Source organism: Poeciliopsis prolifica, unplaced genomic scaffold, assembly GCF_027474105.1.
Source record: "Poeciliopsis prolifica strain line A6 unplaced genomic scaffold, Auburn_PproV2 SCAFFOLD003, whole genome shotgun sequence".
Classification (NCBI taxonomy): domain Eukaryota; kingdom Metazoa; phylum Chordata; class Actinopteri; order Cyprinodontiformes; family Poeciliidae; genus Poeciliopsis; species Poeciliopsis prolifica.
In genome coordinates this window covers 13,960,850-13,986,940 of record NW_026562378.1, presented here as the reverse complement: position 1 = coordinate 13,986,940, position 26,091 = coordinate 13,960,850, and the positions used below count along the sequence as shown (strand labels likewise).

Here is a 26,091-nt window from a genome sequence, read left to right as displayed (position 1 = left end):
TGATGTAAGCAAAACAGAACTGTTGGAAAAGTATATATATATATATATATATATATATATATATATATATATATATATATATATATATATATATATATATATATATATCCCTTAACAATTATTATATAATTTTGTCTTTACATCTACAAACCTTAATTTGTTTTATTGAAGTTTTATGTAACAGATCAATAAAATTTGGAAGGTAAATGAAAAAGAAAGTCTTAAAACATGGAAATTTTGCTTGCCTCTCCATTATTTTCAGGCCACATGAATCAGTTATATTAGTGCCATATTTTGCTACAATTACAATATAAAAAGTCCTTTAGGTTATGAAATTAGAGAACAAAATGTTGGCCTTTAAAAAGTATCTCAAGCTCAGACAGACTAGACTGAAAGCATCTTTGAGTATCAATTTCTTGCCACTGGTTCTTAAATAGATTTAGTTTTGAAATTTCATAGGCATTTGTAAAATACCAGTTATATTTTGAATCAAATTGAGATAATTTAGTAACAAATATTACCATCAAGGCGAAAATGTAGCCCAGAGCATCTTCTTCTTTTTCATGAGCAAAGAACATAAACCACCTACATTTGAGACTGTGATTGTAACTCAGAAAAATGCAAGCAAGTTTAAGGTGTAAGAATACTTTTGAAAAGTATTATATTTGAAATGTGCATTATTATAAATTGACTAAATTTTGATTATCGAAACCTTAGATGTCAGAAACAATACAACTGCTCCAAAAATGAGTGAAATGTTTGATAAAATTACTGACATTCGGAGCAACTTTTTTTTTTCAATCCTAAAAGTTTATCTGACAGTTTTGAATAAACAACGTCTGTCAAAGAAGGCGGGGAGTAAGAAAACTTGTAAATAAATGCAATGCAAAAGCAAATCATACACAGATCCAGGATAGTTTTGCTAGAAAATAAATAGTGAAATCAAGGTAAATAAAGAGAATTTAAAGTAAAATCAAACAGTGAAGTTATGCGGTAAGAAAAGAGATACAAACAGATAGACAAAGACACAGGCCCACTGAGAAATCTAGCTCGTGGTTTGCTACTGGACTTATAGGTCACTCTGTCAGATGGTTGAGGGTAATTAGACCAGCCTGTAGAGAAGCATAATGAAGGGAAGAAGATGACAGGAAAGGATAAGCTCTAATATACTTATTATCACTTTGTAAAAAACACCATCATATTCATATCATTAATATCTCTTTTTTTTCTGCATGGTTTTGAGTGTTACCCTGTTCAGGTTGAGCTTGTGTGCCAACAACATCTCCTTGTAGTCCAGCGTAGATGTTATCGGAGGACATAGAGCCTTTCAGGGAGCAGGGCTGCTGAGTCTGCACCGGCTCTGAAGCCGAGCTGGGAAGGTGGCTGGTACATGACCGTGGCCTACCGTGGGTTGGGAAGGAAGTTCTGCCTGGAGAACCATTTAAACTCACTGCTGGCTCACTGGGACCTGGAGCAGCACCTGGACACACAACCATACAGGCAACATTTATCCTTATCTGAAAATAAAATGTTAGTAGCAGCTTAGGTTATGAAGAGTAACTCGCCTGGTTTAGTGGAGTCGCTGCTTTTGGTTTTGACATGCCTAAATTGCTGAACTAGGGGGCTGAGAAGTTTCCCGGGCTTCAGTCTGTGTTTGCTGGATCTCTTCCTGCGGCTTGTATGCGGAGCAACATGCAGGAGGCCGAGGCCAGGAGGGGGAACCTTACCAAGTCTGCGATAGAGCAGCTCTACCTCTCCCCGTTGATGTGCTTGCAGCTCTGAGATTTCCTTCAGATGTCTGAATACATGGAGGAAGGGATTAAACCATGAGAAAATGTCCAAAGGGTATGACTATTAAGTAATTTCACATGAGGAAAAGGACAATCTCACTTCTCTCTGAGTCTCTGCAGTTCTCTCTTTATGTCTGAGTCCTCCATCTCGGAGTCATTGTCACTGCTGGCGTAGGCCGAGCCAGGCAAGCCTCCATGTCTGCTCGGGGAATCAGAGCTCTGCACGCTGCTGCTGCGGCCAGTACGACGGAGAAAAGCCACTGCTCTTTTCATGAGGTCACTTCCTCTGCGCTCAGAGCGAGCGTACTGGGACGGAGTGGCAGGAGCCAGCTTAGCAGGGCTGCTCTCTGCTCCTGAGTCTGCAGGAAGGAAGGAGACAAGGACTGTGACGTCCATGGGGACGGAGTTCGAGGTCTGAACATGAGCTCTTACCCATGGGAGGTGGAGTGTCCAGGTAGAAGTCGGGCGGGGCAGAGTAGCGGCTGCACCGCGTCCTCTGAGTGATGTCATCTTCTGTGCTCACCACAGAGAAACGTCCGATGGTGGTGGAGGTAGCCAAGGCTTCAGGTGGAACCGGGTCCCCGTTGTATCCACCAGGGTGTGCAGGGGAGGCAGCGCTGCTCCAGCTCCTCTGCTTCACATCTCTTCTGTTGGCCACTTCAGGAGGAACAGAGATGATCTGGCAGAACAAAGGAGGAAGATTCAGGAAACACTGTGACAAAGTATGGATTTTGTATTTTCAATTCAATTGTTGTCTCGAAAAACTTATGAATAAGTAGAGAATGATGAGACTTATTGTTTTCAAATAAATACATAAAGATAATGGAATATGTTTCACATTTGTCATTTTATTCACAGTGATATATTCTCTTGGTTATCAGAAGAAAGGAACAAAAACTTAATAACACCTGGACTAAAACTTTTCCATCTATTCATTTGGTATTTGTCATTTCTAGATATAAAATTTGTTGGCATCTGAACACTTTCAAAGTTTTGAGATGGCAAAGATCTGAGAATATTGTTTGTAAAATAGCTGCAGGACAATCTGGTCTATTTTTATAAGATAATAAAAGTAGGCAGTATACGCAGTAGCAGGAACCTGAACCAAGTAGAAAATGCTCTCCCTAGTTCTCAACGCAAACAAATCTGACGATTTCCCTCATTTAGAAAATATTACAGCCTCTTTTTATTCTCAATATATATTTTATTAACTATCAGGAAAAAATGTACAACAACAAAAAATCTGTGATTCAGAAAGTCTGTGTGAGCTCTAAAATGTTATGTTTAAATGTGATAATACTGTATAATGCACAGAGATTAAAAAAAACAAATGTTGAAAAAAATAAAAAGTGAAACTTTGACACCTTGAATCGACCTCTAGTTCCAGAGCAGGACACAGAGTGAGGAACGTGTCTTCTTGACAAAGAAGCTAGAAGGCAGTAAACAAATCACTGAGTATAACAAGCCATCATGTAAAATGTAAGTGAAAAATTAAGAATCTTAAAGTTCAGTTCATGTCTTTAGACAGATTAGTTGCACGAACCACAAACGGCGGAGTCGCTCAGAGTGCTCAGGCTGTCCATTCTCTCAGGAATTTGAGGCTTACAGGAGAGATAGAATGAAAGATAAAAAGCAAGAAAATTTAGATATGAAAGCATTAAATATTTTTGTAACATTAAATAAAATGACTGCACCTCAGCAGTCCAGTTTTTTCTCAGCACTGGCTCAGCAACTAAACAGTTGCTCCACTTATTCAAACCTCAGAGTGTGTTATATTGTACTTACAAGTTGCTCTCCTGCCCGGTAGCGTCCCTCCCCTATCGGCCCCGGGGTGCTGTTTCCTGACCCTCCAGTGGCGCTGTCCGGGCCCGGAGGAAACTGGATGTACTCTGTCCCAGATCCCGGTGTCTCTGCCGCGGTGCCTGATGGATACATGGGAGCATATTCCTGGTAGAGCAGGTTCCTCAGTTTTTCATCCAGAGTTTTAATGGTGCTATCGACGAAACCTCCCCGACCGACCCGTCCTTCGCCATCAGATTCGCTTGGCCCCACGCCGTGCTGGGATGGTGCCGGGCTCTGGGGCAGCGAGGACACTTTAGAGCCTCCCACGTTGGAGAAAGGCTGGTGGAGGATCACTGGCTGCTGTGGCAACTCGCTGCGCGCTGTAGGAGCATAGGAGACAGATGTCGACTCTTTGGTGGCACCCAGCTCCAGGAGGGGGAGAGGGGTCAGAGGTGACCTGCCCTGGGGAGGGTTCACATCTAAGGACAGGGGCATGACGAGTGGACAGCAGGGCACCTCATCAACAATGGACACTGAGTGGGTCAAATCGAGGGCCTTCTGAGCTCCGTGGGTAGGGGAGAGCGATCCAAGAGGAGATTCCTGTGGGTCCTCCACTGGGTAAGAAGTGTGGAGCAACGATGGGGGAAACGTTTGAGCCTTGGCTGGGTTGGCTCCATGCAAGCTGGGCTGCAGAGAACTGCCTGCAGGCTCCATTGCAGACACTGACTGGAGCGTGGCGGGGGCAGACACAGGGGGCGACAGGGTGGCCAAGAGGAGTGGGTCAGTGTTGGATGTTATTGGAGGGCTGTAGAAACCATAAACTTCATGAGCGAACCCTCCACTTCCACCAGACATTGTGGAGGATGAACCCTCTTCTACAAAAAGGATAAAAATATCAAAATGTTTAAATTAACTTAGTTAAAATCAGACATTGTCAAACTCACAGCTGAAGGGTTTCTGTATTTTATGTTTTCTCCTACATATTATGATGTTTCTAAGTTATTTAAGTGCCCAAAGGTCTGTATTATCATTATTATTATTATAATAATGATAATATTATATTATCATTATTATATTATAATAATAATATTATCATTAATAATATTATCATTAATATTATTATTATAATATTACTATTATAATATTAATGATATAGAAACATAATGGGGATGTTTCTATTGTTTGGAACTTAGCAAACTTTTCTAATACAACATTAATACAACAACATGGCGTCTCTGTTTTTGATTTAACTTTAGAGAAGCTAAATCTTGTTTGCGTTCGGTCTAAATCTGTAAAATAGGCAAGGCTAATAATTTTGTTTACCGTTAAAAATATGAAAAAGATGGTGTGGATTTGAACCCAGTTTCCTTGTGAAGTTACCTGAAGGTCTCAGAGGTTCATTAGGTTTGTTGTTAGGGAACATTAGTGAAGAAACAAACATGGAGACCAAGAAACACAGAAAATAGCTCAGGGACAAAGTTGTTGAGAAGATTAAAACAGAATTCGTTTGTAAAACATGGCTTGGAAACCTTGTGGTTCCTCAGTGGTTTCCAAGCCCTCAGTGGAAAATGTATGGCTATCCAGTTAAATTGACAAGTTTGGCTAGTGGAGCATTAATCATGCAGCCGAGAGACCATTGAAAAAAAACAGAAGCCTCTTTTGCAGTTTCTCATAAGCAAGTTAGGCGATACAGCTGATGGGAAGATGGATGGACCAAACCAAAGGCTGCAAAAGACCTGGCTACAGCCAGAGCTTCCAACTGAAACAGATTATTGTGATGAAAGTAAATCTCACAGTGTCTCAGGCAAAATTTAAAAACTCATGTTTACAAATGCTCTTCATTGCAACTGACTAATGTTGGGCTATTTCACAAAGATAGAGGGTCAAAGTGAAAAGATGGATGACACATGTGCCAAAAGACTTGCAGCTGCAGCTGCATTTACAAAATGATTTACAAAATATTTATCCTGAGTTGCTGAATACAAATGCAAATACAAATGTCAAAAAAAAAAAAAAACAGGTGAAGATTCATTTGTTTAATTAAAAAAATAACCAACGTTGTGGTCTTTATTTTGTCACCCACATAAAACTGAAGTGTCAATAATCACAATATTTTGAGATCTATTCAGCCTACAATATGGTGGTAAGAACAGGAAAATACATTGAGAGAAATAATAAAAATCTTGTGTAAAAAAAATAAAAGCTTCAATAAATTTGGGCTCATGTTGAATTCACCAACTGAATTATGCTTCACATTGTGTTGGGCAGTCAGAAAATCCCAACAAAATACACTGAATCTACTGGTTAAAATGTGACATAACATGAAGAACAATTTATTATGTTGTGAATGCACTTGTCTGAAGCTTTGATTGAATAATTGTGATAAATAATTAAGATGTTGGTTAAGATGTACAAATATTGTTTTCATCTATGTTTTCTATGTTTTCTCACTGTACGCACTGGAAGTTGTAAAGAACCTTCTAGACTATTAATGTCTAGAAGGTAAATACTTCTATACATCCCTACTTAAAGGATTTCATTCTGATGCCACAAGGGAGTGCTGTTGTACCATGTGGCTACCAGACAGTCACCTCTGGATGTGGACGGCTTTGCAGTGGTGCTGTCAGCAGGCTGGGTGTTGGCTGAGCTCCCAGGTGACTGCGTCGCTGTCCCCTCAGACGGAGTGTCCTGAACGCAGGGAGGCGTCTCCTCCACTGGGCAAATGATGAACCATCTCTTCCCTGTGTGAAGAACTGCAGTCCGAAGCAAAAAGCAACAGTAAACACTCACATACTGTATGTCGAAGGGAAAACAAAAGGGATACAATGAGGACTTGAATTTACCATTCTGCTGATATACAGGCTGCGGTGCGCCTGACTGCTGACTCTGCAGAAAGATTTACAGACATGAGTTTTGCCTGATAGGTTTTTATTTCGGCATACACCGTGTATTTGTGAAGATCCGGCTCTTACCTCTCTGGCCTCAGACATCTGGCCCTGCAGAGGACTGCAACTCAAAGTTGTGTCTTTTTCATCCCCCATGTCTTCATGCAGCATGTCTTCTGCTTTGTCCACAATGTCTTTCAGCTGATCAATGAAGATCTCCTTCTCTAACAGCAAAATGAAACCGTTCTCCACCTACAAACATTTTAGTCTTAAACATTGTATAGTGTCATAAACAAAACAACAACAAAAAAAGTAGCACATTCAATTATAATTATGTAAGCTGACCATATAGGTGGCAATTTCCTCCGGAGCGTCTCCGTCCAGGTCAAACTTAAATGTTACCATTTTGTGGTTGTGAGTCTCCAGCTGACATTCAACCATTTTGTCACCAGTGTTGCAAACCTATGAGGAGAACAAATGCACCTTACTTTTAAAGACATTGAATTTTATTGATTTGATGATTTTTACTGTCATAATTCACCATGTGACTCACATTGAGCATGCTCAGTTTGGGTTTGCTGGTCCTCTCCTGCCTGGAACGTGTGCGAGCAGACTTGCGATGATGCTTCCTGGGTTTTGAGTCACCTTTGCTCCCACTTGCTAAGCTTTCATAGCCATCGCTTGTTTCCCGACCCGAGGCTACGTCAGAGTTAACGCTAAACAAAGGAATTATGAAGAAATAAAAACTCGTCCTTCTGCTTGAGACGAACACATCTAACTAAATAGACTTAATACACACCTGTCGTAGGTGTAACTGGATAGAGATATCGCTCTGTCACGAAGAACATCCTGAAAAAAAATACAATTTGCTTTATTAGTTGTAAAATATCAGTCACAACTTGATATACTGCTTGAATGTCTTCTTGAGCTTACTTGACGATTATTACGTTTATGTACCATGCGACAAATACATTTTTAAAACAGAAATTTGGTGGACAAGATTGTTTATGTATTTTCTCAAAACTAAAAAGGGGCAAAATGATAAATACAACATCTTGTAGCAAGTTGAAGACAAATATACTCAAAGTTCAGATGCATATTTGGCTACTTCTGTTATAAGAATTAGTAAAGCTTATTTAATTGGTTGGATTTTTGCACAGACAAAATGAATAGGACCTCACATAATTCTAACATTTTTATGTGAAAACTTTTCCAGACTTTGTAACATTCTTACTCCTTTACAGTAGCTTTAAAATATTCCGTACTAAAGTTTATTATAAAATTATTGTAGGAATATCTACAGTGAGCTTTCCTCACATGAGAAACCTCAAAACATTGGAAGGAAGGAAGGAAGGACTGAATCCTACCTCTGCGCAGATCTCCTGCTGAAAGCTTCCAGGGAGAGATGTTGCCTCCACGCTGTGCTGAGCCAGGCTGCCAGACTCAGACACTGGGACTGTTGTGTGGACGCCAGTGGGCTGCAGAACTGAAACTCCAGCAGCAGCAGCCTGACTCGGCGCTGACAGACTGACAGGAGCTGAGTCTGAGACCAAACCTGGCGTGGAGATCTGCGTTGCAGCTGAGCTCACAGAGGAGACCATTGTGAGCTCGACGGTGAAAGTCGACGCAGATATTGGTGCCTGAAGTTGACCTGAGGCCACAGACTGCAGTGTTTTTTGAGCTTGTGTCGGAGTCTGAGGTGCTCCTGCAGCCTGAGCTGACCCTGGAGCTGGAGGCGGCGTTTGCACCAGGGCTTGGGCTTCAAACTGAACCATAGTCGAGACGGAAACTGAGGCTGGAGCAGGGACTGGAGTCGCTGCAGCTGCAGGAGATCCTGTGTCCATTCTGCTTCCCCATATGGGAGTCTGTCCAGTGGGCAAGACAGGCGGAGCTGTTTCCAAATGCTGAACATCTATCAGAGTCCTATGGGGAGCAGCCACCTGAGAAATGAACAAAAGAAAAACACCATATTTATGAGAATGAGCAATAATTGAATTCACTCTCTTCTGAATCTCCGAAGGCATGCCCTGCATGCATTACGACCAACAATACAGACACCACCTCAGATTTGTCAAGGCCGAGCCATTACAGCGAGAACGGAGTCAAATATTCACCTGGACAGGCTGGTCAGCCAGTTCCTGCTCAGGGTGGGGGGCAGGGAATGGGGTGGGTTGTACCTGGGAGAAAGGTAAGGGATGGGTGGAATGGAGGCTACTGGCGTGCTGCTGAGATGTGTGTGGGCCAGCCTGCTGCTGTGGCACCACAGGGGACTTGGCCATTCCCAAGTGAGGAAAAGGCAGAGACAAACTAGGGACATTTTGAGGCGTGGACATGGGAGTCTGAGGAGTCCCAAGAGACGGTATAGATGTCAGAGCTGTGTGGGGCGTGAGAGGCAGAGGGGGAAGGAGAGGTGAAGGTGAGTAGTAAGAGGTAGACATAGCAGCGTCGCTGCTGCTGAAGGTGGACGGCAGAGAAGCTGGGGAAAAGGGAGCGGGCATGTGAACGACAGGATATGGAGAGGAAAACTGGGAAAGAAAAAGGAAAAAGGAAATAAAATGAACAAAGACAGCGAGTCGGTACATTTAACATTCACACAGGTCGTCTGGTTTTTACTGCAACACTGCAATGTCCCATGTGTTACAATGTTTTCTCGCTTTTTTTTTTTTTTTTGCTTTTTTTTTTTGGTTCTATGTGTTTATGGCAACAGCACTCTACCACAACACACCTGTGTGCTGATGGGCAGGGGCAGGACAGTAGGAGCACTGCAGAGCGGAAACCTGCCAGCAGAATCCGGAGGACTCAGCTGTGACGACGGCTGATCAGCAGAAAACAACTAAGGAAAGAAATCAAATATCGATTTCTTTTCATTTAAAAATATCTTTTCTGAATTAGCTTATGTTTAAAAGTATTACTGTTTGTTGACAATACAATGTTTTTCTTATTGGAAGCCTGACAAGTTTTTAGGAAATTTTGTGGGATTTTTTGTCACAAATGCATTAAAGTTAAAACAATGTGTCGAGAGAGAGAATATACAGATGGCTATGCAATTTTCTGGTTTTAGATGTGTGAAATTACTATTTTAGTGCTTTAGTGCTCTAAATAACGAGCTTCTTAAATCTCTTCCGCAATGTGTCTGATAAGCGTCAATCCTTTGCCAACTTTGCTTGTCACAGTTCCAGTTTTTTTCAAGCTATCTTATTCAAAGTTTTTCCTCTGCTGTCCAGAAGAGTTAAGTTAAACAAGGTAGTTAGATTTTTGAGCAAAAACAATTTGTAAATAAATGGAGGTCCAAAAAACTAAAATGCATCATCAAAATTTTGGGGGTAAATAATTTTCTATTGGCCTGGGAAGATTTTGTCAGACAGTTTCTTTGCAACAAGAAACTGCCTGAGTCACGCTTTCTTTGAAAATGCTTGCTATATTTAGGCAAGGTTACTAAATGCGTCAGCCTGTAAGTAAGAATTACTAGATGGTTTTGCTTCTAAAATTAAATCAAATAAGATTTATATAGTATGTATTATATACCCTGAAACCTTTTTAAATACCCCATCTGCATCAGTTGCCTGTGCTGAAAGGACAAATGTGCCTCAAGTCTCTTGAAGGCCGAGGGCCACCTACTGCCCTTTGGAAACCTACGATTTAATTACTGTTCAGGCTGTAGAGTTATACAGTAATATATTTTTAAGAAGTATTATCTGCTGTTTTAAACCACGAGATATAAGGTCTGAAGCACTGAAACAGATGAGCTTCTGGAGCAGCTAATTTTGAAACTGTTACCCTGCGTGTTTTGCAGTGTACAGTCTACCTGAGACAGGACAGCAGCTGGCTGGAGATGACACTACAGGGAGAGGAGACAAATGGGAAACAAACACAGACCACATAAATAGAGTTTTTCATACAAACGGGTGCACACGGAGTACATACACAACAATAAAGAGCTGTGCAGCAAAAGGAGAAACACATTTTTATCTTTTTATCCATGCTACGGATGCACTATTTAAAGCAAAAAATCTTGGGTGCTATTTATTTTGTTAATAAGAGCAAAATTCAATGAATGGGTTATTGTTAGGTAGTCACAGAGGCAAACACGTGTACAGAGAACACATGTTGATGAGAGAATGAAAGGAGCTTAAAAAGATCATCTGATGGCCAGACTCCTCTGTTCCAGATCTAATGTTATCCCTGCAAATTACAATGTTAAAGGAGGAATGAATTGCTTTCTAGGACACTGCATAATGTTCTTTATGGATCCGTTGACTGACTGGAGCAGTTCTGGGGGCACAGACAGGATGTGCCCAATACTGGGTGAGTTGTAATAGTATATGTGACATTGCCTCTATTGGACGGCATATTTTTCTTTCTCTCTCTCTCTCTTCCGGTGAGTTCAGAGGTCATTCAGAGTTTGCAGTACCTGCTCCTGGGTGGACTGGACAGTAAGATGCGTCTGCAGAGTCGGAGTTGCAGCTGGGAAACTCTGGGATGTCTGTCTGCTCTGCTGCACAGGGGGCACTGGAGTAGCTGGAGCAGAAACCGTCTGTCACAAATACAATCAGGAGACCACATTTAATTAAACTTTTTCAGACATTTGATTTTTTTTAAAAAATTTTCTGCACATTCCTAAAGAGATTTAGCATGTGTAAGCAGCAGCTGTCAATGACATGAAACTCAGGGAGATTTTTAGGGGATGGGCAGGTTGCATGTTTGTCAGGGGAAGTTTCATTAAGAAACGGAAGTTGCAACAGTGGTTAACTTCACTGCAAGTGAACCAAGGAACTGAGTTTATGCTGCGAATTAAGCAGAAGCAGAAAACTGGTTTTTGAAAGGACAAAAACTGCTGGTGGAATTAGGAGGGATACTGACCAATGCAGCTATGTTGCATTCAAACTACATATCGGCTCCTTTTCTCACATACCATGTGATCTGCTCTGCCTTTGCTGCAAAGTGATGACAGCACCAAGTTCTCATCAAAGTTTGGGGTTCGGGAGAGAGGGGCTTCCAGGCTCTGACTTTTCGCTTTATGTTCAGTTACAGAGTACTTGGTGTCCTCGATGTGGCTGTGGAGTGGGTGATTCACACCTCCTCTTTCAGGGAGGGTGGGAGAGCTGGTTCTGCGACTGACAATGTGATGGAGACAGTAGTTGAGAAGGCGGAGTTCTCCACCTTCATATAAACCTCGTGAAAACACGACTGATGGGGATGTGGAGTGGTGTGAAGGTGAGGCAGCCTTGCTTGGCTTGGTGTTTGGTGATGGTTCAGCAGGTGAGCCCAACACATGAGGTAAAGTGGCCTGTGAAGACTTTAACAAATAAACAGAGGTAGATGCGTCTAAATTGGAGGTGCTAGAAGTGCATCTGTGCGACCCGCCTCCTTCCATCTTGTCTTTAAAGAGGAGAGACATGCAAGCTTTGCACTGAGGCCGGTGACGCTGTGGGCTGCGTGGCACGCTAAGACGGTGTGCTGAGGGAGGTTGTAAAATCAGGGGAGGGTGAGGTGAATTTGAATAACTTGCTGAGTCACGGAGAGAAAGCTGATGCGGAGGCAAGAAAGGAGATAATAATAATGAGGGATTGTTATCCCTGTTATGGGCATCGTTTGAGAATAAGTAATCTGCAGAACGCAGTGAACTCTGTGAACTGTCAGAAGAGGAGAGATCTTGCAAAACACTTTGGTTCTTTATCTGGGAGAGGGAGTGCATCCTGCAGTGTAGCATCTCTACTGTGGGGGCACTGCCACGCCTAAGACACGCTGTGCTTTCAGTGGCGAGTGGGTTCTTGTGACATACAAAAGGATCACTGTAGTGGCGCTGATCAGGAATCCATTCAGAAAAGAAGATAAAACATTAGGTTTTTGCAAAAATAAATAAATGAATAGGATTTAAAAGGACATATCAATAAAACATAACAGCAACTACTCACTGTCTGACACTGAAAAGGCCCGTGGTGCAGTTGTGCCGCAGGCTGTTGGAAGGTCCCAGGATGCAGCTGATCTGCTGTGGGTTGCTGGTAGGCTCCTTGGTGTGGCTGTGTGGCTGACTGCTTGTTGTTTTCATGCGAGGTCTGTCCTGCAGATTGCTGGTAGGATCCTTGGTGCAGCTGGGAGTCAGGTTGTGAAGGAGGACTGTAGAGCATCTGTGCAGTAGAAATGGGTTCTGGAAGTGACTGGTAGGGACCGTTCTGCTGATTGCTCAGAACGTCTAATTGCACGTTGGAGTTCACTCCGCTGTCAGCTGTAACAACACAGAGAATGAAACATTATAATTCACCATGAAAAGCCTCTGAAGGAAAAACAGATAGTAATGAAGGATCGAATGAGGCTGTAATTGGAATTTAAATTAGGGGTCATGGTGTCTGATTGCTTTAATTTTATTTCATGGCGCTGAAGTCCTATTTTTCAATCTCGACTTCAGGTTGATTCTAAGGCATTGCAAACATATGGAAAATATATTGAAGCTAGTGGTTATAACCATGTAATAAAATATGAACAGATCCAGAGATAATAAAATCAGTGCAACAAAGATGTCATTTTTCATTGAGCTTCTTACATGTGGCAGGTGTGATAACAGGAACAGTGCAGATCAGAGTCTCTTGGTCCTCACAATCTGCAGTGGTGAATGTGGTTTCCTCAGGTGGACCAGTACCAGGGACCTGCAGAAGGTTCTGCTGCATCTTCTTCACTTCACTGTTTCCATTTGGTGAGCCAGTCCTTGCCCTTCTCCATTTTATTAGAGCCACACGATCTCTGATAGATTTACCAACTATCTTTACATCACATTCCAAGAAAAATCCTGATTCCACCTACAAGAAACAGACAAGAGTCTTGTTAAAGGTAAAATTAAATACATAAAGGTCAAACTGAGTACAATGTATGCAAAATATAAATATGCTTCTATCATGAGTCATTCAAAAATTTCAGCTTTGTATATCTATTTGCAAAGAAATAATCACTAGATCAGTTCCTTTACCATTTCTTGTGCAACTACTTCTGGAACTTCTTTCTCCAAGTCGAAGGTAAACTCAATAGCACCAGTGTCCTTATATTTTCCCTTTAACTTTTTAGGATCTTCAACCCACAGCTTTAAAGCAATGGTTGATTTTTTTCCATCGTCCTCCTCATTTAGCTCAACCCTAACTCCTGTGTCTTCAGCAAAATATGCATGGTTCAGGAGGTCCTTGATGGAGTACCTGCAGAAAACACACAAACACTTCTGCACAACAGATCTTTACAGTGGCAACGCACGCTCAGATCCAAATACGGGCATTAACGTCATGCCGCCAGAGCTGAAACAAAATGCAACGCGAACACAAAGGTCCAGCTCCACTACCTGCATTAGGAATGTGTTTCAGACCAACTCAGATGTCTTTGGCAACTTACCGTTCCTCCCATCTGTGGCAGATACACTCCCCAATAATTTCCTTTATTTCTGGGTCACTGACTTTGCCGTAGCTGGCAGGCTTCACCCCCTGAAAAGCAAACCAGGAACTCACTCACTAGGAAACAAGTTCTCATCAGTAATACTATACATTGTGACTAGGAGAAATTTGATTAAGCAATAAAAAAAAGCAATAATTTACCTCGATATCTACAGATTAAGGATTACAGAGATACATAGTGCAGGAGGTAAAAGAAGATTTGCTTGCAAGTGGAGACTGGATGTCAATCTAAATGAGGCTGAAAGGGATTACTTGCTTTGGTTTGATGGAAATTGAGGGTCAATATCAGTTTAATCATCTTGATCAGCTAGTTTTGAATTTAACTTAAGAAATTAATGCATTCTTGGCTTTTCTGCTCTGAACATCTAAGCCTTTAATTAGACTTCTGTCCTCAGCCTGTGGTTTTCTGTCAGTCATCTGGTGGTATTTTGGAACTGTTTGTCTTTGAAAACTTGAAAAAAAATACTAAATTGGTCTTTAGCTATGGGTGTGCACGAACACAGTTTTGTTAAACTCCATTGTGGTTTGCACCTGATTTCTGAGCGCTCTCAATGCTGACTGAGAAAAAAAGAGTGAGAAAGACTGATTGTCAGAGAAAAACACAGAACCATCAAAAAAGTTCTGTCTCAGCAGATTCTATTGTTGGCCTGATCCATCCGCAGATTCAGCTGGCGTTTTTATTATTTACTGTAAGTTTTTATGGTGTTTCTGTCTCACCACCTTTACAGTACAAAAGCTGGAATCAAGCTAGGTTACTTTTTTACAGTTCAGTTCTGATGAAATCACAGAGACCCTCACCCTGTTCATCAGTTTATATATGAGTTGCAGCTGCCTAATTTTATATTGCCACTAAAAATGCTCAGTTACATTTCCCATCCCAATATATCAACATAGATTATTGTGACAGTAGATTAAATTTTATATTTATCATTTTTATTCTTTGTCTACTAATAAAAGTTACAAAAACAGTGACAGAAAAAGGAATTGTCTGCTATCAAAACCCAAAAATTGCAGACTGTGCATCTTAAAAGGAATATCCACTATGCTACTGTATCATGCACAATGGCAGTCCATTAAATCTGTTTAATTCTATTCTATCACTCATTTCAATTTGCAAAAAGCAAAAGTATTCAGATTGATATGTTTTGTCATGATATAAAGAGGTAGTAACCACATATCATGAAAGTGAACTTACACTTGTGACTTTGCGATAGATCTGAGCAGCATTCTGACACTCAGAGTAAGGGTACTCCGAGGTGGCCATCTCCAGCATACACATCCCAAAAGCATAGACATCCACAGCTTCGTCATAGTGCTCCTCATACATCTCTGGAGCCATAAACTCTGGAGTACCTGGAACATGTAGGTATGTGTGTTAAATATTTACACTTTTTTTATGTTATCAGTGTTCAAATGCTAGCTGCAGCACAGCAAAGATTAAATATTTTGCTAATGTTGAAGGTTCGGCTTTAAATGGATCACAGCAAAACTCTATGTATGGATAAACAAGTGACAAATTAACAGAAAATTAAGCATGCAGTTTTTTTAGTTGGGTGTTTGGAACAAAATCCTCTGTTCAAATCTGTTTCTATAATAATGCAAATGTTTATAAATATTTTCATTTACATTAACATCATTGAGAGAACTGTCTTACATTTCATCATTATTAAAAAGTTTGAAATTGTGGATATTAGGGACTATAGCTTTGGAACATCACCAAGATGTCCTGTCATCTCTTATTTCAGAAGGAAGCATCGTCTTCCTGGAAAAGACCCATGAGGATAGGCTTGCATTCTTCCAGGAAGTAATCAGTCTGAACAGCTTTCTGCTGACTTGCAATGCCTCTTCCATATTTAAGAGGCAATTGGTAGTATGCATAATAATGACAATAAAATAGTAGAAATGTTCTCCTCTCTGGGGTCTGGATTTTGTGTACATGCAGCTTGAATGTACACCTGCAGGCTCAGACTGATGTGTTATTGACCTGCTCCATAGGAGACCTTTCCTCCTATATCCTGATCTCAATCAGGATATAACATTCTGTGCAGATCCTAAATTCTGAGATATTCACTGCACACTTTTGAGTGCAGTGAATAGCTGCACTCAAGTGTGACTGAGCAAAATTAATATTTGCATAACAAATACCAGGAGCCAAGTCCTAAAAAATTACTATATTTAGTTTGTTATATTATTATGTGGACTTTTTAAAATTTTAATTATTTATCAATTGCATTTACTTACTTCTGTGTAGATACTATCAGCTAAAAATTACAAAGTATAATTTTGTGGTATTTTATCAGTAAGGTCAACAATATTGAATAATCAAACAGATTATATTCAAAGGGAATTCCTTAGTTGTAATTCCCATATCCACCCCAGGAACTGTGCCACACAAACATAATTAAATCAAGAGCTTTTAATAAAAGCTGAAGTTCTTAAGACATATTAATATAAATATTTATTATATTAACATTAATTCATATATTAATAATATATTAATATCAATTATATTAATTATATATCAACTTAATTAATAATTGTAATTAATCAAAATATATTATCAATTGTCACTGTTGTGATATTTTTTAAGTAGACAGCTGTCACACTTCTCTGAGTATGAATTAAACATAATCCAGTTATAGGATGTAGTTTAGACATCAGTCACTATGAGCTGGTTACTAAGGAGACTCATAGTCTTTCTTATGAAAGCTCCTCCTGAAGCTTGGACTTTAAAGTCCACTATATTGCTATTTATATCTTAACATCCAAAGAAAGATGTTACTGAATCAATTTCCGTCTGATAAGAAGGAATTACGTGTCGCAACATCTGGTTGTTTTCTTTTAATTTGTCACCAATCTGGACATGTGAAGAAACTGTTCTTTCACAAAGTTAGTTCTGTTGCAGCCCTGGAAACTGACAGAACAGGATTACAATTGTTTTAGCTAAAAAAAAAAAAGGGATAAGCCAGCAACTAACCAATAACACTTTTGGCAAAAGAGGCCCTCTTCAGTGTTGCTAATCCAAGATCTCCTATTTTGACAGAGCCAGTTGGACCAGTGATGAAAATGTTGTCACACTTGAGGTCTCTGTGGATGATGGGAGGTGTCCTTGTGTGGAGGAAATGGAGGCCTTTGAGAATCTGCCGACACCACCTTCTCAGGACTTTGGGCTTCATAACCTTGAAGCGCTTTAGATACCTGCAAGAAGACAAAAATACACTCTCAACTGTTCCAACTCATATGCATAAAGATATTAGTTTTTTATATATAAGATAGATTGATCTTTTTTAGAGGCAGTCTGATTATGACAAATACGTCTTTAATTTATAAAATTGTTTAGCTGCCTAAACAAATGGATGAAAAGTATAAATGATGTATACTTTTATGAAAGTATAAAAGTATTAAATTAGGTTTTTGAGACCTCATTTAAATATGAGGAAACATATTTAAATTGTTTCATCATTTAAATATGAGGTCTCAAAAGACAATAATCAATTATTGTCACAAATTCTTACGTTTTCAGAGTTCCTGATGTCATTAGCTCTGTCACAAGGACGATGCACTTCTTCCCTTTTACTGGTGACTCCCAGAAGTCATAAAATCGCACGATGTTGGGATGCTGCAGGGCCTTCAGCATCTCTGCCTCCTCTTTGAACCGCTGCCTCTCTGCTTTGGATAGTTTCCTTTCCTGGGAGAAGGAAGGAAAATCTGTGAATTGATATCATTTTTTCCAAAACTCTTTGGAAAAACTTATCCAGACATGAAAGTTATACTTTTCTTTTTTTGTTCTTCTTTTTTAATGAATAAGGGTTTTGCATTGTACTTTATGTCAAACTCACAGGCCCATAGGAGGTGAACTGTATTAATATTTTGGAATTTTTATAAATACAAACAATACTCAAGTATTTTCAAATCATGAATATATACTGTATCTGCAAACAACATGAAGTTACTGATCAGCAGATGTAATAAACCTATCATGCATCAATTCTGCTTATAAATAGATCTACCTATTGTATTCCAATTTGTATTAGTAAAATACTTTTTCTGTACTAGGAGGACAGCAAAACCAAAACATCCTTGTAAATCCGGCCCTGTCTGCCTGTCATGTATCAAGTCCAAAGTCAGCCTGGACGGTCACTTGGACAATTTAGAGATTTGTATGTGTCCCTCTGCTGTTCAGCTTTATAGAGATGGGAAAGATGAGAAACATCAGACACAATAATGCAACATTTCCATTATATTCTGCGTCAGCTTTTCACTTTGTTGGACAGATTTAACAAAAGTACCATAATAACTTTTAACCTGACTGAAGCAGTGAGTTTGACTGGGGCTCCCATAGGATTGTCTGAAGCTCGTGTTTGGAGTGAATACAGCGTTGGCATTTTGATCTAGCTGAACATGGGGGTCTGACCCATTTACTCTCTTTTTGAGCATTGTTTATAAAACATACAAATCCTAAACATCTCAAAAACCCACAAGTGGGATCAACACATAATCAGAGGACGGATGAGTAAAAGCCTCATTGTTTTGACTGAAGCGGTAAAACAGACAAAGTCACATCTGTCAAGGCTAATGCACAAGATTTCTTCATTACCATAAAGCTCAAAGGCGTCAACACAAACCCGTGGCTTTGATGCAGCAACTGCATCCACCTTCGAAGACGTTAAAACTTTAATTTTCTGTGTACTGTGCATCTGATTGAATCTGTTTAGACTGGATCAATATTTTTGACCCCTGCCCTCCCTGAACTGTTGTATAAATAGTGAAAGAGCTGACAGCAAACACCTTCTGCATCGCATTTTTCTCTCCAGTCAGCAGTAGAGCAGCTACAGCGGCCACAAATTTCAAGCCGTCTTCTGGATTTCCGCTGTTACTTTTCCAATAAGGACAATATAACTGGAAGAAATAGGTTGCAGTTCCCGTTTCAAATGAGTAGGGTGCTCAGTAAGTTCATACACTGACTCATGGTGTTGGTTATTGACTGACAAAAAGGAATCGGATTTCACTCAGCGCCCACTGTGACCTGTGCAGCCTAATGCATCTTACATTATGCAGCTTCTGAAGCTACCTTTGTGACTCAGGTTCTTACTGAAGAGCCTGCATTGTCCTTATGTCCCTTTTGCTTCTTTTTAGGAAGTTTGCAAACAGTTTAATAAAGATGCTTCACAGGGAGAAAGTCTCTGTTAATCAAGGTGTGGCATCAGATCTGCTGCACATGAAGATCATTTAGCAGGAAATACAGTACAGACACTTATATTTAAATGCAAAACATGAGGACCAAATGTGCACATATATTGAAAAATTATTTCTCTGCATCACATTCTCCATATTTGCTGCTACCCTTAGCCAAACCCAGTCTTTCCTATCTCATCTGTGTGTTGGTGCAGAGAGCTGCATCAGCAAGAATCTCTCCAAATATATAAGTGTTTAGCAACAAAACAAATAACCGGTTGCAGTGCGAGTAAAAGATTAAGATCTTAACTCAGCCGGCTCCCTGTGTTGCTTTTCTCTTCTATACTTTTGATCCACAAATCTTTATACACTTGTGATTAATGCTGACTCACTTTCAGAGCTTCGGTAAACGTGCACAAAGTACGGAGAGTAAAAGAAAAGCATTTATACGGCAGCAGGTTTTTGTGACTAAGCTTCAAAGGCATAGATGCTCTAAAGGGCACAGCCTCGTCTCCAGGGACAGAATGGTTGAATCATCGCTAGATCTCCCCTAAGAACCTGATCAGACAGAGCTCACACACTTTCCACATATACCTCTATGATATGGACAGCTGTGCATTATGTAAACATACATGCAGAAACTGAGTTTATGTTTTTTGGAATGCTGTAAAATCTCAAAAACTGTTCAAACATCTCGTATTTACTCTCCAAGAAGGATTTCAAAATGCACAAGGCTTTATGACTTTTTTTTTAAAGAATTAAGCAACAATTTTAGTGTGGGATACAAGGAACTGATAAATAGAACATCTTGACTTTTCTTATAATAGTCTAATCTAAGTTTCATCTCCAGTCGATTTTCTGTACATGTATATCATCAGCCTGCTAAGATTCTCCCCTCCCTGGAAACTAAACCTCTGCTCTTCTATCAGTAGAAAATGTGTGATAAGCACAATGTAATAGATATTTAATTCCAGAGGCAGTCTGAAACTGATTGAGTGGGTTTTCCATTTTTGGTAATTATTCCCCAGAGCCTGATGCAGTGAACCTCGGATCTGCAAAAGTAAGAAGACAGGGGAGGACTTCGCACAGACGATTGCACTAAATGGATAAAAAAAAGTTGCCCGGAATTTCTTTTTTTACCATTTTGTTCCTCTAATGTGAAAAAAAATTGTTTCTGAACAGTCACACCCCTGCTAAATAATTCAACGACATGCAGATTTTAAAATGCTTGTTGTACGAAATGTATGCTACAGCTTCATTTGAGTTTGCTGATGTTTCATCTATAACAGCTGCAAAACACTTCCTCTTTACAGGCAGAAAATTAATTTGGCACACTTTATGTCCTGAAAGGCCATCCTCTGTCTGCACGTCTGTCTGTAGACACTAATCTCCATATCACATGGATTGCATCTAAACTGATCATTAGATTACTGCATACACAGATTAGTGATTCAGCAAGCTGTCATTGCAGGGGAACTGTAGGTTTGGCATGTAATGAAATAACCCGCATGGCTAATTGAAAACTGAGGTTGCAGCATCGTCGTTACCATAACCTTAATTTTCTTTTAAAAAAAACTATCTCAGAAAAAAGCATGGAGTGCCGGCTGCTCACTGTTCCTAAGTAATACAGTGCAATTCAGATCCTCTTCCATCTGTTGCTGCACACTGGTAGTCAGCTGGCTAAAAGAACACTCCTGCACCTATATTTGTTTATAAGAGAAAAAAAAATATCTGTCTATAAATATTTAGAGTCACAAAAACATGGCAGTCAGGAGAAACTAAAGATGCATCACTTATCACTCTTGATAAGATAACAATGTTTTAAAACTGTGGTGACAAATAAGACCAATACCTGCTCTCATCAGTTTTTGATACTCAACAGATTTGATATAGAACAAATATTCAATGCAATAAAACTACCACAAAATCCATTAAATAAAATATTGTCATGCTATATGTGTCAAAATTTACATAACTATAAAAGAATGTTACAGATAAACCCATTTTAGTAATATTAGTCAATGTGCTGAATTCCATTGACAGTGTTAGGAATAACTTTTTTTCATTTTAAAAATAATTACATTGTGTTATAACATTTTTGCTTAACCAGTTTAATCCCAAATTATATCCTGAAAATAATTGCATGCATTTCAATCCTTGGACCTTCCTAGCACATGATATTTATGAATTACTGTATTTTTTGTTGATTATGTTAGTGAAAATGTAGGTTTTGTCCTCTACAACAATTGTTGCCGGTGGGAAACTGCATAGCCTGAATAATACAAATATGGCCTATCTAAAAAAGAAGAAAAATAATGACATGTATAACCCATTATAATAAAGAATGGTTACAAGAGTGTTCAGAAATATTTTAGATACATAAAAATTCAATACTACATCCTGCAGATGTCATTGTCTCAATGAACCAATTGACCTTTAACCTCATTTGGTAATTTCATCAAAGAGGCAAAATCAGATAAAAATGTCATTATGAACAAATGGGAGGAAATTGTCCCTGTTGCACCAGACCAAGCACTAAACCTTGGCTCTGTCCTAAACTCGTTTCAGGCGTGGCATCAGCCTTTTGTAGTCGTCATTCAGTGCATAGGCTGCACTGTGTGTAAAGGATTGCCTTTGGGGGGGTTGGAGAGGGGAGGCTTTCAACTGTGGAAATGACAGTGACGTAGAAGACATCATTTTGAGGTTCCTTCAGGTCTAGAAGATCTAATATGCCTGATAGTTTTAAGCTGTGTTCAAACAGCAAGGCATACAGAATAAACAGCAAAGCTATGGACAATAGCATAGTGCTATCTATGTATTCTGCTGGTGGCAACAATTGTTGCCATGCTTACATTCACCCTTCTTATGATCAAAAGATGAATGAAGGGATGACATTTTCTTTATGCATCAGTTGAAAGAACATAAGTTCAAAATATTTTATTTATAATTTTTTATTAAAGTAGCCTATTTTACTGACTTCCTCTTATACGGGTTTGACAAGTTTGAAATTGATATTGCTGAGAGTAGACACATTATTATTTCATTTTAAAACTTCAATTAGCTGCCAAAAGTCAAAACTATTATTTGAGAGCTCAGTTAGAAAAAATGTCAGGCAACAATTGTTGCCAGTGGGATTAAATGGGTTAAAATGTTAGTTTTGTAAATGTCAGTAATTTGAAGTATAGAACCCAATAATTTGAGAGCTCGCCACATCCACTTAAGATCCTCTTTTTTTATCTGAATCATTTTTGATAAATATAACATAACTTTTATAGTTGTCACGTGAGCAAAAATAAATAAATAAAAATGTAATTGTCTGTGACAATATATGTAAATTCAAGTTCTCTTGGTGCATCCACTCCAGCAGGTGGATGCACCAAGAGGTGTTTTGCAGTTTGTTTCTGGCTTATGCTTATGCTGGTTGTGAATAAAAATTGCAATATTTTAAAGCTATTCCTTAGTGACCAGCTGGATAGTAATGTGCACAGTGACACTGAAGTGGCTATATAAGTGATTTAAAGTACTTTCCTCCTTGGCTTATTGTCTTTGAATGAAAATTTTGTCATCACTCGGAGTCTTTCCAAAAAGACTGTAATTGCTCATCAGTTCATCAGTTTTTTTGTCCTGCAGCTGAGTTGAATTATCTGAGAATAACTCTGCATGGCGCATGGCAGGACTTGTAAGAGCAAGGTTATATTTTAGCCAGAAACTTTCTTTTAAAAAACCACCAAAGAGTAAGTCAAGATGCACGTTATATTTTTCATGTAAGTGCAATGAGCGTACAAAGTATGCATGGGAGATATTAAATATATATTGTTTTTGGTAGGCAGAATAACATTTGAACTTATCTGGAAAAAAACATAATTGATACTCAAAGTAGTTGTCTACATTTACACAAAATATTGCTGATTTCAACATTTGATTTTTTTTAAAAAGTCTGTTTTAATATCAGGCCAGATTGGGATTGATTTGCATATTACTTGTTCCTGCCACACTACCAGTAACAGCTAAATTCCGTTGATTTCTCACAGTGGACATCACAGTCTGTCCCTTTTTGCTGCACAACTGCATTTGTCTAATTTTTTGTGGACAAAAATAACTCTCCATTTTGTTTCTGCATAACAACAAAAGACAAAATTAGCTTTTTAAAAAAAAAAAAAAAAGAAGAAATCTGTTTAAAAGTTGTTAGTAAGATTATCTTTGATTTTAGATTCAAACTGTGTAATAGTTCTGTGAGGGACTGTTCTCTTGTCACATAACAGGTCAAAATGCAGAATGTGGAAACTGTTTTCAGTTGTTTTTGTGACGTCTGTTGTGCTGCCACTTCATAATTTCACAGTTAGTTCGTAAAAATAATCATAAATCCATCAAATCATTTGGAAAAATGATCACTTCGTAAAATGAATATGTTAAATGCAACATTCATAACTTTAGAATACATTTTAAAATGAAGTATATTTGGAAAAGTATGAATGAAATGAATTTTCCCTAAAAAATATGCACATAAAAATGTTTTGGCCTGTGCAGTTGCTCATGATGCTCGACTGATTGGTGCATCTCCAGTGTTCATTATATTTTACTCTCATGAAATAGTCGCAGGCACAGCTTATTTGTCAAAGGAATTTCTTATAAGAATGCTCACAGGAATCGTTGTTCATATAATTGTTTAACGTCTAGTATGTTGCTTTTTGCAGCCATCGTTGTTATAGAATACCTGAATTTTAAGTCATAGGCGTTGCCAACCCTCTTTAGTGCCCCAGTGAAACTCTTTTGTTGAAATTCCTGATCGAATTTCAACATAAAAGGTGTGACTGTTGAACAACAAAGTAGTAAAAGATTCCCTTTGGAATACAACCACTGCATGAGTCTAAGATTTCAAAAGAAAGTCAACATAACTGCAGAGACATTTAAAGGAACAGATAAAGAGAATGAGGCACAGAACTGATTGTTGAGAATTGTTGCAGATGAATAAAGTAAAGGCCAGACATTTGGGAAATTACAAATTTCTCTATGGGAATGAGATTTATTTGAAAATAAATGTTTGAGTCCTCAGGAGACTTTGAATCTAAGGAGAAACTTCAAGAGAAATACTCTTTTTGAGGGGGACAGTATAAAGTAGACATATGGAACTGTTCCTCTTCTTCAGGTCCTTGGCCCAAGGATGGCTTTATATTTATCAACGCCATTGTTTGAAACCTTTTTTGTGCTTCACTCCATTGAGCCCCACAGCTAGATTTATTTGAGTGGTTGAGAGTTTGAGTGGACAGAACTCACCTGCAGTTCACACCAGGCCACCTCCACCCAGGTGTCCGTGTCCAAACCTTTGTAGACGGTCTTGAAAGATCCTCTCCCCAACTCAATGTCAAACTTCAGAAAGCGTCCTCCGGGGGAGGTGGACACAGCCTTCATCCCGGGCTCCTCTTCGTTCTCGTCGCTGCCCGCTTTACTTGTAACATCTGATGGACCCGGGTCCGCTTTGGGCCCCGTCTCCAACCTGTCCCCACGCTCCTCGTCGGCGCTCACGCTTTCCGTGGCGCTGTCCTTCAGCGCCACCTGGCTCTCCGTGCTAGAGGTCTCTGGAAGCAGAGCCCGGGTCCGACTCCGATCCACTATAGTCCGCAGGTCGATGTTGGGCACCGGGCTGCTGCTGACGAGATCCGATGTATCCAGCGGCTGCTCGTCGTGGTCCGACACCCACAGACTCCGGCGGATGAACCTGCGGCGGCCCAACCCCTGGTACTCCGTGGAGGGGTAGGAGCTGGGGTCGCTGGCCCCGCGGAGCGCTGCGTTCTGGATGTTGACATTGTGGTCCATCCCATTCTCATACACATGCCTGCACGCGTTCGCGTTAATGTCCGAGTCCAGGTTAGGAGCTGAGGAAAACGTGGATCCCAGCGGCGGATCTTTGCTGGGAATGTCAGCTGAATTCATCCCCCCTTAGATTGTCAAGACACCAACCGGCGACATGGTGCAGGAAGGGCTGGGGAGCATGCTCCTCTCCCGACTACGTAGGGGAGTTTGCAGCCTACCTGCACTTGCAGTGACGCAGTTGGCCAGCGCAGCTCAGGATGAGTGGCCTAATGTCTTGAATTTGTTCAGGACGTAGCTCGTTCTCCCGAAGGCGTCCAGGTCGGAGGATGCACGCATTGCTCCACGCCACCTCAAGCCCGAACCACCTCACTGCAACACTTCAGCCTGATGTCGTCGCCGGCCGGAGCTCACTGAATCCCCTTCATCCACCTTGCATCAGATTCCCGCTGCAAATAAAATACGTTCCTCAAGCAAATCCTCCCCGGCCTATAGAGCAGGATGTGGAAACTGTGCCACGCACCAGCCGCTCCGAAGACACATCACGGGACAGAGAATGTGCGCAGCGGTCTGTCCTCCCTCTCCCCATCCCGCACTCTGACTCACTGAGATCAACGGCTGACGCGATTCTGCTCCGACAAGTGAGAGCTGAGCCTAATTCTCAGGAAAACAATCCGCACGCACTACCCCTTCACCCCCCTCTCTCCCTTCACAGCCGTCCTGCAGCAGAGTAGCGGATGGAGAGAAGCGCTTATGAGATTATGCTCACTGCGGCACAGGTCGGATCAGGCAGCTGTCCGCGCATCTCTGGACCAGCTGATGTTGCCACCCTCGTCTTCCCGAGTTCATCCTCCTATTCTCTTGCTTTCTTTCTTCAAAGGTTTGGGGAGGACTCAGTTGCACGACGCAACTCACGCCCCTAGCAACAACACGCATCCAATAACTCGGCACGCTTTTAGCCAGCACCCTTACCCTCCTCTGCTGAGAGGAGGGTAAGTGGACCGCACAACTGTCCGCCCTCTTTGTGACGCGAAAAGCCTCCAAAGGGAGGATGATTAAAAGGCAAACAATAGGGATGGCATGGCCTAATAATAATATAGTCTCTAGAAAGTCTTTAAAGTATTCAAATTTCTTGAATTTAAATATTTTTGTCACATTGCCGCTCTGCACCTCAAAGTGTTTTCTTGGAACTTTGTGACTGACAAAACCAAAGTTTGCAGC

The 26,091-nt window shown here is 40.2% G+C and overlaps 1 protein-coding gene across 2 annotated transcripts in view; it reads right to left on the bottom strand.

Annotated features, from left to right (window-relative positions):
* Positions 1-25,822, bottom strand: part of wnk2 (WNK lysine deficient protein kinase 2) — a 30,709-nt gene extending 4,887 nt beyond the window's left edge. Inside the window, exons 1-28 of one of the 2 annotated variants that reach the window (XM_055025443.1) lie at positions 24,337-25,822; positions 17,403-17,575; positions 16,865-17,085; positions 15,083-15,240; positions 13,829-13,917; positions 13,419-13,638; positions 12,999-13,251; positions 12,373-12,683; positions 11,370-12,260; positions 10,869-10,991; positions 10,263-10,295; positions 9,183-9,290; positions 8,572-8,982; positions 7,825-8,397; positions 7,257-7,306; positions 7,011-7,173; positions 6,803-6,919; positions 6,545-6,709; positions 6,416-6,458; positions 6,164-6,325; positions 3,576-4,447; positions 3,334-3,391; positions 3,155-3,219; positions 2,223-2,469; positions 1,891-2,149; positions 1,566-1,798; positions 1,250-1,480; positions 1,014-1,112 (exon numbers count right to left, since the gene is read on the bottom strand). In XM_055025443.1, the coding sequence (XP_054881418.1) occupies positions 1,014-1,112; positions 1,250-1,480; positions 1,566-1,798; positions 1,891-2,149; positions 2,223-2,469; positions 3,155-3,219; positions 3,334-3,391; positions 3,576-4,447; positions 6,164-6,325; positions 6,416-6,458; positions 6,545-6,709; positions 6,803-6,919; positions 7,011-7,173; positions 7,257-7,306; positions 7,825-8,397; positions 8,572-8,982; positions 9,183-9,290; positions 10,263-10,295; positions 10,869-10,991; positions 11,370-12,260; positions 12,373-12,683; positions 12,999-13,251; positions 13,419-13,638; positions 13,829-13,917; positions 15,083-15,240; positions 16,865-17,085; positions 17,403-17,575; positions 24,337-24,993 (6,985 nt within the window). In that variant the 5' untranslated portion in view covers positions 24,994-25,822. The remainder of the gene's footprint in view (positions 1-1,013; positions 1,113-1,249; positions 1,481-1,565; positions 1,799-1,890; positions 2,150-2,222; positions 2,470-3,154; positions 3,220-3,333; positions 3,392-3,575; positions 4,448-6,163; positions 6,326-6,415; positions 6,459-6,544; positions 6,710-6,802; positions 6,920-7,010; positions 7,174-7,256; positions 7,307-7,824; positions 8,398-8,571; positions 8,983-9,182; positions 9,291-10,262; positions 10,296-10,868; positions 10,992-11,369; positions 12,261-12,372; positions 12,684-12,998; positions 13,252-13,418; positions 13,639-13,828; positions 13,918-15,082; positions 15,241-16,864; positions 17,086-17,402; positions 17,576-24,336) is intronic. The other variant, XM_055025454.1, reaches the window with a different exon arrangement.
* Positions 25,823-26,091: the final 269 nt, after the last annotated feature.